The 12,329-nt window shown below is 34.1% G+C and overlaps 1 protein-coding gene across 1 annotated transcript in view; it reads right to left on the minus strand.

Annotated features, from left to right (window-relative positions):
• Nucleotides 1–1,140: 1,140 nt before the first annotated feature.
• URI1 (URI1, prefoldin-like chaperone) overlaps nucleotides 1,141–12,329 on the minus strand; it is a 41,282-nt gene continuing 30,093 nt past the window's right edge. Inside the window, exons 7-11 of the mRNA XM_012733174.1 lie at nucleotides 11,035–11,203; nucleotides 9,387–9,723; nucleotides 7,491–7,633; nucleotides 6,470–6,716; nucleotides 1,141–3,264 (exon numbers count right to left, since the gene is read on the minus strand). Coding sequence (XP_012588628.1) covers nucleotides 3,082–3,264; nucleotides 6,470–6,716; nucleotides 7,491–7,633; nucleotides 9,387–9,723; nucleotides 11,035–11,203 — 1,079 coding nt within the window. The 3' untranslated portion in view covers nucleotides 1,141–3,081. The remainder of the gene's footprint in view (nucleotides 3,265–6,469; nucleotides 6,717–7,490; nucleotides 7,634–9,386; nucleotides 9,724–11,034; nucleotides 11,204–12,329) is intronic.

The raw sequence follows: 12,329 nt of genomic DNA on the forward strand, positions 1-12,329 counted from the left end.
AAAGAGGCCCTAAAATAGAACACAATCTCTAACAAATGAGCCTGTTTTACATTTAAGTGACAGTCACAATGAAGCGGAATGGAAAGAAAAGAACTAAGCAATTGTGGAAAACTGTTGCTTAGCTAATAAACTGTGAAGTAAAAGGGTGAAGGTGGGGGGGATGAATATATAGAGTAATAAATGTGTTTCTCCCAGGAGTAAGAATTGAAATTAAAAAAATAAATAAAATTTAAAAAGAATTGAAACTACTTTTAATGTATTTAGTAGACTTAACCATTATAGATTAATAAAGGTCAAGTTTCTCACTGTTGGACAAAGAAATCACAAAAAAATACTAAAATGAATCCTGTGGCATTAGATTAGAGCCAGAAGTATCAGTACAAACATATTTTCAACAGACACATATATCTAAACATGTGCCCTGGTTAAATACGTAACTGCCTGGCTCTATCTACAGGAAGGCACAGAAGCAATGACACCCACTGGCAATTCACACACCCATGTGAGGACATTTTTAAAGTAAACCCTTAAATAAATGGCAAGGGTTCCTTGAAGTAGTGGCCGATTCCTGGACTGGGGGAGGAGAAACAGAAGAGAAGCCTGCCGTATCTTGTGGTATCAGAGAAAAATATGTACAAGGATAGGCGAGAGAATTCAGGCACCAGCTCAAAGTAGTTCCTTAGGATAAAAGTTAAACAACAGAGTAAACAAAACAATGATAATTCCACCTAAATTCACAGGGTAAAATAAATACCAATACAAATCCAAGTCCATACTAATACAAAACATCAATACATTAATAAAAAAAACCACTTCATTACAAAAGAATTCCAGGAAGTAAATACAGAAAGGGTAAAGCAAAAAATCAATATTAGACAAACACCACATTAGTAACTGTTGGAGACAAGGTGTCCACCAATTAATAAAAGAATCAGTGGGTTTAAGTTTGTGGAGCAAGAATTATCCACACAACCTCAAAGTTATCTACTCCATGGTTCTTAATAAGAACAAAGGAAAAGTCTACAGCAGAGAAATCTGGCAGCCACACCTTAACCAAGTCTTCACATTTAAACATACTGAAACATGGACCTAAAATGACACACTAAAATATATCATTAATATGAGCCTCTTGATATGATGATACATGTCTGTGATATTCCTATCCAAAATGCAAAAACCTCATTCTAGTCATGTGACCATCAAACTCTGACTGAGGAACATCCTACAAAACTCCTGTGCAGTAATCTTCAAAATTACCACCCACAAAAGGCAAGGAAATAGCAAGGACTGTCAAAGGCTGAGGGAGACAAAGAAGCAATGATTAATGCAAGGTGGGGTCCTAGACAGGATTCTGAAAGGAACATAGGGGAACAGTTGGTGAAGTTCAAATAAGAGCTGCAGTTTAGTTAATTGTGTCGTACCATTTAAACCTCACTCAAAAATTGTGCTATGAATATACAAGAGGTTGTAATAATAAGGGGAGATGGATGGTGGGGTATATGGGAACTCTAACATTTTTGCAATTTTCCTGTAGATCTAAAATTACTGTTGTGTTTGTGTGTGTTGTGTTTGTGTTGTGTTTTAGCAGAGCTCAGAAAAGCTCACTTGAATAGCAACTGGTATATCATATTTTTTATTTGACTTGGTTTAGTTTTTCTGCAGGGGATGGGGCTGAAAAAAAATCAGTTTTTAATGACAAATATATGCATGTGATCAAACTTAGTAAGAAAAAATCTACATTTGGAGGAGATCTTCAAAATAAGTCCTATGTTCTGAATTATCCTAACTGGAAGAAGTTAGGCTCAGTCCTCACCCCCCATAAAATCAGTCCTATGTTCTGAATTACCCTAACTGGAAGAAGTTAGGCTCAGCCCTCACCCCCAATATTAAAATACATATTCATAAAAGTTTTACAGTTGCACTGTTCTACTTACAAAAAGCTTCTACTTTTCTAGGACATAATTTCATTTTGTTTAAGCAAGAATTCATTAAAGAAGCTATAAATAACCTTTAAATATTTAGCCATGAATAGAGGGTGGACTGGCATTGAAGGCTTATTTTAGGACTAATGCAGAATGTTTTTTTAAAAGCTACATTTTAGCATGCATCAAGGTAATGACGAACACTTGCAGTATAATTTTCATTGTTAAAATTCATTTCTCTTTAAGAAATTTTGCTAAAAGTAACTTATTTATTTACTAGTAGGAAAGGTAGCCTTAGAGAGTAAGATGTTGGAAAGGGTCAAATATGAAATTCTTATTGAAAAAAATCTATTACATTTAGTATCTAGACAACCTTTCCTTTGTTCCCAAAGTGTAACACCAGTTAAAACTGCTCACACCAGATAAGGAGCACCCAAGGAATCAGACCAATTACGGACGCATTATGTGCATGGGTATACAATAGGAATCAGAGACACGTCTAAATCCAGTCATGAAGTTCACATCTTAGAGACCAAGTTTCATAAAATTTTTACTTGGAAAAAAAAAAGTTTTACAAAATACCATTCTTCCAATCAAAGAAACTTTCCCATAGGGCACACTAGTTTTAGGCCTCAGCGATTACAGAATGACAGCGGGAAGAGTTCTTAAATAGCCACCTAGTTGCAAAACCTACAAGAAGCAGATTTTTTTTAAAGTGCCTTTTCAATGCTAAAGCAAGTAATATAGTCGTTGAATCTACTTGAAATTTTAAGTTTCTTTAAAATGGCCCATATGGTATACACAACATCACAGCTGGCATAAAACTGCCTGTATTTCGTTCCACAAATGAAAACAATGCCTATGAACGGTAATCTTTAAAAAATAATTCGAAGTGCTGCCACTGCATCATAGGGCACACGCAGACGAAAATTTTGACAGTGTTCAGAGAATTAACACAACCAAACAGTACCCTACAATATTCAAGCATTCACTTTGATTTCTTTCAAATACCACTCACTGGTCAGGGTAACAGACCGTGTTGCCAGATAACTCAGGTTGCCTCTTTTCAAGCTACATACAACATATTTCGCTATGGATATACCCTAAACAAATGGAACACTCGGCTTGAGAATGCAAATTCCCATTTCCTAGGCAGTGCCTAGTTTTTTTGCTGCAATCTGGAAGCTTTGAACTTTGAAACCCTCTTTGTAGTTTCTTCTGACACTTCCGACAGAACTTCTTTTCGTTCTGGAATGGTGGGCAGTGCAGGATGAGCCATGGCTGGGTGTGGTGTTAAGGAGGGTGATAAAAATTCTTTTTCTATTACAGTTCCAGAAAAAGCCTACAAGAAAAAAGTCAGATTATGGTAATAAACTGCAAATAACATGCCTACAAAACCTTTATCCTGTGTTTGTTAGACATTTCTTTTCATTAAGTCAATTCCCAAGATTCAACAAAAATATAACATCAAAATAGACATTATTCAAAGGAATCAAGTACCGTTAAAATATTTTAATTACACTATCAAATGTAAGAAGATTTTTACAACACACATGCAAGAAAACAAAATACAGCATAATTTTTATATCTGAGATTAAATAAAAACAGTAAATAAAAGGCATTCCATTTATGTCCAGACCATGATAGAGCAAAAAATGTATTACAATAAAAAACCTGGGGATGTTCATGAGTGAGCTGCCCTGTGGCGGCAGCTGCCTGTCAGCCAATAGTTTAGCTTCCCCAGAAGCAACATCTCAGCATGGTGGTCGTACAGGCAGTTATTTGAGTAGTTTCTTGCATCTTGCCTCAACTTTAAGAAGTGACACTGGTTAGTCTCAATTTTTAATTCAATTAAAACAGTTAATTCGATGATAGAAATCAGAGGTTTCACAAAATATGATTTTTTTTACTTTTAACTGGATGTTTGCTGGACTTAATCACTCAATTTACATTCAACTGGACAAAAGTATAATGTACAAAACTGTCAGAAATGTAATCAAAGCTCTATCTTCTATGTATTCATAGATTTACCTATAGTATCTACGCTGTGTATTATATAGAAAACTATATTTGCATACATAATACACACAAGCTCGTTGAGTGTTCGCATGTATGTTTTCCACACTAGCTAAAACCTTCCATAAGCTGAAATGTCATAAAGTGAAACAAGAGATTACAATTAATTTATATGCAGTTTTTTGAGCATTCTCAGATCCCAAAACCACCTAATCCAATCATAACAAATAGCACAGATAACATGACACTAACATACTTGCCAGAATGTATTAGTGCACACACATGTATAATGTGTAAACATGATGTGCTAAAGGCACAGCCTGCATAAAGTAAGTCCCGGAGGAGGAGCTGGGCAGGACCACTCTTTCAGCTCAAGGCACACATGCATCCAGAGCAGTCAGTGCAGCACAGACCCTCTTCTCACTTTTGTGGTAGAAGTGAGAATCCTCTTCAAATTTCCTTTATTTTCAAAAACAGGCAGTAATGTAGGCCTTTTTGTAGCAAAGACGTGTTAACCTGAACTTCTGAAAAGTGAGGGGACAGAACTCATGTACAAATGAAAATCCTGACACCTAAACTTTCACATGTACTTTGCTTCCCTTTGTCTACCAAGTATACAAAGTTACTTAAGACATTTTTATCTTGAACAATTTAAAAATGTCCTCTCCTCCACCTTGCCCCCACTAATGAAGAAGAAAAAGAACTCCCTCTTGTTCCCACAGTATTTTGAAACCTTTGGTTTGAGTCCAGCTCAGTCCAGAACCAGAAAAGCTACTTTCATACGAACTCCATTCTATCATGATGAGCAAAGGGCCTCTGTATTAACAATGCTTTTGAAAAAGAGACAATATTCTAGCATTTAAATGTATTTTTCAAACTGTTTGCCATAATCATAAACTATTTATTCTGATATTTAAAAATTCACAGGTTCTAGATGCTTGCTTTATCAGTTCAACACAAAATGCTGAGGTAATAAGGGGTAGGTGGAAATAAGTCTCAGCTGAATTCAAATTCTACCTTATGAACACAAGGTTTTTAAATACTAAAAGAAAAACCCTGAGTACAATAGTACCATAGGACCAACTGTACTGAGTACCAATTGTTGTACCAAAAAAACAAAGGTGCAAGTTTATATTCATTACCTGTTTTTTCTAATAGTATGGGAGACAAAAGACCATTAAAAAAGATTCTGTTCAAGTCACCTGAGATCATTATAGAAGGAAGAGGGGAAGACAATACTCTTAACCACAGATACTACCCCTAAAAGCTAATGATATCCATTCTCCATTTGCTGAATACAATAGTATAGACAATGGAAGTTTTTGTGTGCTTACTTATATAAGCATATATAGTTTAGATGTATTTGATGTATGCACAAATGTTATTAGAATCTATCAGTTTAATACAGGTGTTAGTCCCCAGTCTTTCTAAAAACTTTTTTAAGTGAAAACTTAAAAAACCCACCAAACTAAGATAAAAAAAAAATCAAGTCTGAGTTTAATAGAAAATATAAGATATAGCTATTCCATTGACAGGAATTCATATTTTTTGGCATAGCCCAAAGTGTAATTTTTTGCACAAAAAATTATGTGCAATGTAGGGCATCAAAGTATATGTGCACTCACTGGTTTTTGTTTTTTTTTTTTTGAAGAGTAGATCTATAATTTTCTGTACTACAAATAATTCCACAGCCCCCAAATGTTCATTAAACATTTTCATTGGCACAGGCATAGAATTTGAATTCAGCCAAAGCATATGACAACTTTAGAGAATTATCTGTTGTGAGAGTGTGTGTTATACAAATATATCTATGTAAATGTTAAAAAATTAATTCAATCAAGCATTTTAAAAAGTGTGATCTATGAATTCTCATAAAAATGACGATAGTCTGCTCTAGTGGTTATTTAAAATAACACACTAAAGTATTTTACTAGCCAAAAACTATAACACATACTCTAAGATATTTTTTAAATGTTATTTTAAAGAAACAGAACTTCAAAACTGGTACTATTTTTAGCTCCCCCAAAAAATGTTGAACTATTTTAATATCACAATATTTGTATCATATTTGTCAGTGACTACATTTTTTGCAAACTATCATCAAAAAGAACAAAGCTTAAAATTAAGTAGGTACTCTGACTTTTGAGACTAAATATACATATGAAGAATCTGTAAGATAAACAATGCGATTGTTTTAGATTTAATAAATAACAACTGGGGGTGGGAGTACAGGATGGTTCCTATACTCCCAAAATACAAACAAGGTAAACCAACATTATCAACCAAAAGTAATTTCCCAACAATAAATATATAATTTAAGGACAATAAAGTGAATGACCTATATAGACCATCTCTGGAAGGTATGGCAGCAGCAGCTAAAAAGGAGAGGGCCTCCAAAGAAACTTCCTTTCAAGTCCAAAATGACTGTGAACAGGGTAAATGAATGCTAAAACCGTCTGAAATGGAGTCACTACCACCATTTCAAAACTTGGCCAAAGATATATGAAACAGACTTAAAGATACACACATACCTCAGGTGCTCCAGATAAGGACAAAAGTTTCTTTTGATGATTCTGTTGCTCCTCTTCCAAAATGCTCTCACTGGCGTCACTGCACGCAGCCTCGTCACAGCTGACACTGCGCACAAGCCCCCGCCTGTCGTCAAAGTCGGCAGTGCTGCTCTCGCTGGTGTCACTGCACACACTGTTCTCCCTGCTGCGTGACTTCAGGATGGACTTACGGGGGACATACTCTCCATTCACCACATCAACAAAGACTCTAGATAGCCCAAGAAAAGGAACACCCACTCACTCAAGGGTAATTCAAAACTGAGGATAAACTTACAAAATCCTTCCTAAAAGCTAATCTTAAATATTTTATTCAAACATAGCTTAAATTTTTCACAATCATAACAATTTTGTAGTATCAAGTGTTGTATTTAAATTATTTCGGGAAAAAACTACTCTGGTCTAATAAAATATAACACTTCATGTGTAAGAATGTTGTAGGTAACAATAGCTAGATCGTCACAAGATTTTACATACAATTTAATCGACTCAGAAGACACTTAGCAGTGAACACTCACAATTTTAAAAACATGAGTTATGAAAACAGTAGATTATCTTCAAATGATAGCTTTCTCAAGAAAATCTGAAAAAAGCAAGACTGGTATTCTTAACTTCTCTTCTGAAGTGACAAGATCAACTACCTGCCAAGCACCACCACAGCTGTGACTGCCAAGTCCTGCCCTAGCCCACTGGAAACACAAACTCTTCTCAAGTTAACACAATGGTTTTGACTCACTGAGAATGAGGCAGAGGGGAAAACATGCAACATTTCAGTCACTTCGGACTAGAAAGCGACCGTGGCTCTGGTCTCCCTGAGGGCCGTTACAATACAAAGCTTAAAGCTACTCTATAGGCCTATAGGCCTAGTACCGGCTTCAGTGGAATCCTATGTGTTACAAACAACCTTTTTCTGTAAATACACGTTTGCCCAAAAAAAAAAAAAGGGCAGGGCCAGACTGCCCTGCTGCCTGTGAGGCTCACTCACCGATAAATGTCAGCGGGCGTCCTGATGGGAGGCAGCTCCTGGGCAGCCTGGCTACCGCTAGAGCTGCTCTTTCGTTTACGTTTGGCTTCTTCTTTCTTTTCACTGAATTTTAAAGTGGTGTTTTTTCCAGTATTTATTCGGACCTAAAAATATTATAGCAAATAATTATAATCCCTTTGAGAAATCAATATAAGGTCACAACTAAAACCAGTAAATGCTATATGTTAAAGAAATAATAGGAAGAGAGGCAGTTTAAAATTTTTGATTCTAAAATGATGTGCATTATCAATTAGGGTTTAAAAAAAGCCTTTACTTTATCATAACTTCCTTCAACAGCATTAAATTATATCTTTTTTAATGACCAATTCTTCAGTGACTTTATTACTGTATAGAAAACAAAATACATTTCAACTAACTGCTAGATTTATTATAAACTTTCACATCACCCTATTATTTTGATGTAAGTTTTTTGCTTAAATCATGCATTTCAAAACAAAGAGCACAATTAACCTAAAGAAATATTCACTAAGAATAAAAACCTGAGGTCATAAAAACAGTATCAGATTGCTTAACTATTACAAATTTTTAAAATACCTCTAATTTTTAGAAATCTAAAGATTTAAAAATAAAGCCAATCCTGTCCTGGATAATGATGTTATTCTAGTCCCTTTGGGGCATTTGTATTACATTTTCTTTATAATGACTGTTCTTCTCTGTAACATTCCTCCAAGTATTACTTATTCTTCCCATTTTATCTAAATGAAAATAAGAAAAATTTTACATCCAGGAAAAAAAAAATTACAAATTTCTTTTTCTTGTTAAGTAGTTATTTTTTTCTGAAGAACTCACAAGATGCCTCTTTTTAATATAAACTATTAGAATACTGGGGGGGGGGGGCGCGGAAAGTATAGTTATTTCACTTCATATTCCAGCAGGATAATTTAAGGGACTTAAAAAAGAGCAAATATGTTTCAAACATGTTTCATTAAATAATCATCACAAACACACCAAACTGATATTACAAGCCCTTAACTCTAACAAAGGCAATCCTTACATTTATGTCTTGTGGTTAAAAAGAGCACTAAACTGAGATAAAGGAGTCCCTGTTTTATTACTAACCAGTCCTCTGGTTGTATTCGGCTTTAAGTTTCCTTAAGAAAGCCAAACTAGAAAAGATGACTCCTGGTGGCCCCTTCCAACAGAGAGAGGACCAGGGGAAGGACTTAGGCAACTGTTACTTCTTAAGCCAGAGCCAACCTATTTTGATCTATTTTAAATACCTGGATTCTTAACAGTAAGTATGGAGGGTACAAAGTCTTCTGATACCAGAGTTCAAAAATACTCTATTGGAAGATCTCCATAGAGCTCCCCTCACTTTAAAATGCCAAAACTCTAAAAGTCATGATTCTCCATAAATGTTTATATTTACTCTGTCAGAAAAGGAACTAATTTTTATTCCTAATTTTTTCCTTTTTGTGCATGATGCTCCTATTCATTTTATGCCTACATAGAAAACAACAACCTGGTGTAATTAAAAATTTAACTAATGCAGTCACTCAAACTCCTAAATACACCAAAATGTCCACAATATAATTAACTCTAGAATTCTTAAGAAAATTGTCTGAATGACAGGTATAGCTGCCACTCAAATCAGATCCCCTCCCAGACCTTAAACAATTCAAATTCAATTATAACAATGACAGATAACAATGACAATCAGCTAACAAGACTTTCATTTTTACTTTTTAGATAAATTGGTCAGCTCAAGAGGCAAAAAAAGTGATTACCTTGTCTGACATAATCAACAATATTAGCAGTATTCTCTTAAAAAGTATCACAGATGCTGCTTAGCATTCAAATTATATGCAAAATTAATAAAGTTAAAAGTGTACAAACCCTCTTAGGTTCAATAGTGTGAGAAAAATATATAGTTGGTATAGTGTCATCTCCAAACCCTAAATCATTACAGCCATTTTCATGGTCATCAGTGTCGTCATCTTCTTCTTCCTTTTCTTCTTCATTACTGTGGTAAGAATGTGACCCATTCACTGAATAGTTCAAATGACAGTTCACTCGACCATTGAAGAGCTCGGACCTTGCGACATTCTCACCACTGCTGGGAGTAAGAGAGTCTGTTACTGGCTGCATCACATTCACATTTATGTTCTGATCCTCCTTTTCCTCTTCAGAAGATGTTGTATCTTCTCCACTTGTAATCACAGTATCAGGTTTACTAAAAAAGGAAAAAAATACAAGATCAAACACATTAGAATTTTAAATATTCACGCTTTCAGTATATTTCAGTGGGTAAAATTTACAATTTTGAATATAGTCTCCTTTAAATTAGAATTAAAATGCGTTGAAATAAATTAGCAAAAATCATTAGTTTCTAATATAGTTAGTATTTAGTGATTCAAATGATAAAGAGAATATAGTAATTCTTCTTTGTCTTTTACAAGGAGGATACTGTCTATACACACTACAGATAAAATTTTACAAACTCAGTCAGAAATGCTAGAAATTCATAAAGAACATGTACCTCTATGTAAAGACCAGAAATTTAAGTAACAAAACTAAAACACATTCTTATTTTGTATTGTTATACTTGGAATATTTTAGTAACATGCTTTATTATAAAGAATCTGTACATATGTACACTGATATATTTATATACACAGGCACATTTTCTATGTTTTCTACAAAAGACTAAGGAATTTGTAGAAAGAATAAAACCAAAAATGCAATGGAACCTAACAAAATCATACAAAACGAGAAAGAGAATCATGAACCCCCTCCAAAAAAGTCCCAAAATTCAAAACTGATTTTAAAATGTAGTAGTACCAGTTAATCAAGAAGACCTAAGAAGTTATAGGTAAAATGGTAATAAATATCGATGTGTCCTTTGTACGTGGTGTCCTATTTTTTACAGAAACTAATTACTGCACATGGTACATCATTTAAGCAAAATAATGTAAGAACTTCTGTAGTAACAGATTTCATTGAGCACTCTGACAATTCTAAGTGAGTGCTAATGTGTATTTCAAACAGCAATTTGGTGAGGTTTCTCATATATACAGCTACCTGACCAGATTACAAATTGCTTACTCAATCAATGAACAGGAGTTCGCAAAGGAAAGCAAAGATAAACATTTTACAGTAACAAATTTAAAAATCAAACTTTTTTTACAAGTAAAATTTTTTCAAAGTATTCTCCTGATTATAATATAAAAACATTTGAAATGTGGTATGTAAAAACATCCACATTTATCATAAATCAACTATCTTATTATTTTATCTTATTATAAAGTATGAATACAAAAATGCAGATAGTGATCTTAAGTATTTTTTGTACAAGTACATGCAGAGGAATGTGCTCATGAGCACAAAAAAATATACTACACTATTATTTTACACTGGTAGGATTATTGATACTAATATTGCACTTTTCTGTGTTTTCACCAATAAGCATGTATTGTAAGAAAAAATTAATAAGGAAATGTGCATAAAACAAATTATCTGAAAAACGTCATCTGTTATTAGGTACCTGTCAAGTTCGCCCAGCAATTCTTCTTGTCGCTCCAGTTCTTCAAGTCGATCCCACAGTTCCTTATCAGCAAGCAAATCCTTGGATTTTATATCATTTGCAAAATCTGCTTCAAAAATATCTGAAGTTTTTGGTTTGGAGTGAGGTTTATGAGCAATCCGCTGCTTTGCTTTTTTTTTTTTTTAAAGGAAAGACATGGCTGTTAATCACCAACTCAAAAACACACAAGCCTACAATTAGTACAACTTTCTTTTGAGGCAAGGGGGATGTTAAGACTCAGAAGGGCATCACTTTTAAGTCAAACAGGAAAATCCCATGGATGCGTTCTAGAATCTTGCTACTCAAAGTGTGGTCCAAAGATCAGCACAGCACTATCATCGTTGGAGCACTGATGTTTTAACAAGAGCCTCAGAGGATTTGCTTGCACAGTAAAGATAATGAAGAACTGCTCGAAAATACATGACCAGAAACAGCCACAACGTACCCCAGTTGTAACTCAAAACTCATCACAAGGATACCCATCTTCTATCCATACTGAAGAGAATTAATTTAAAGTAACACATAAGATTTTATCACTCCAACAAACTGCCAGGCATGAATTACTCTGAGTAATCCAGGAAGGCTAGTCCCTAGAAAGTTCTACTATAGTTTTACATATTAACATTGCTACTTTTTAAATTGTTGCCCTTATTTATAATCCTCAAGTGAGGGGAGAAGATGGATAAATGCTGAACTCTACCCCATCTGCTTTTCATTTGAAAACAGTAACTTTCTTATACAACAAACTTTGAAGATGATTATGGGAAGAAACAGAAAAAAAAAATGTTGAAGTAAAAGAAAATCCCCATCATATATTCAACCTACAACACTGTTTTCTAAATGTGAAATATCAAAATTATATTTCAGAGCCTAATCTCTGTAAATTGTTATTTGTAAACTGTTATTAATTAACAAATTTTATATGTCCGATCTCTAAATCTTTCATTGGCCACCACAAACATCGCAACTTGCATTTCTGCTCTTTACATTTCATACATCTCTTTTACTTCACTTTCTCAAGCTATTCATTATTATTACTTGTGATACCACATCATTAGTGATAGTCTAGTCAGAATATGGCTTCTAATATTATCTCTATTTCAACCAGTAAGTTCTTTTCAGAGTTAACTACTAAAATATGAATGTTAAAATAAAAATAAGCTTTCTAAGGTAGCAAATTACAAGCCATTTCTGTAATACTTTGAAAACTTTTACTACTATATCACTTTACACGTGACAAGGGAATCTGTGGTAAA

Source organism: Condylura cristata, unplaced genomic scaffold, assembly GCF_000260355.1.
Source record: "Condylura cristata isolate star-nosed mole 26May11 unplaced genomic scaffold, ConCri1.0 scaffold00039, whole genome shotgun sequence".
Taxonomy (NCBI): domain Eukaryota; kingdom Metazoa; phylum Chordata; class Mammalia; order Eulipotyphla; family Talpidae; genus Condylura; species Condylura cristata.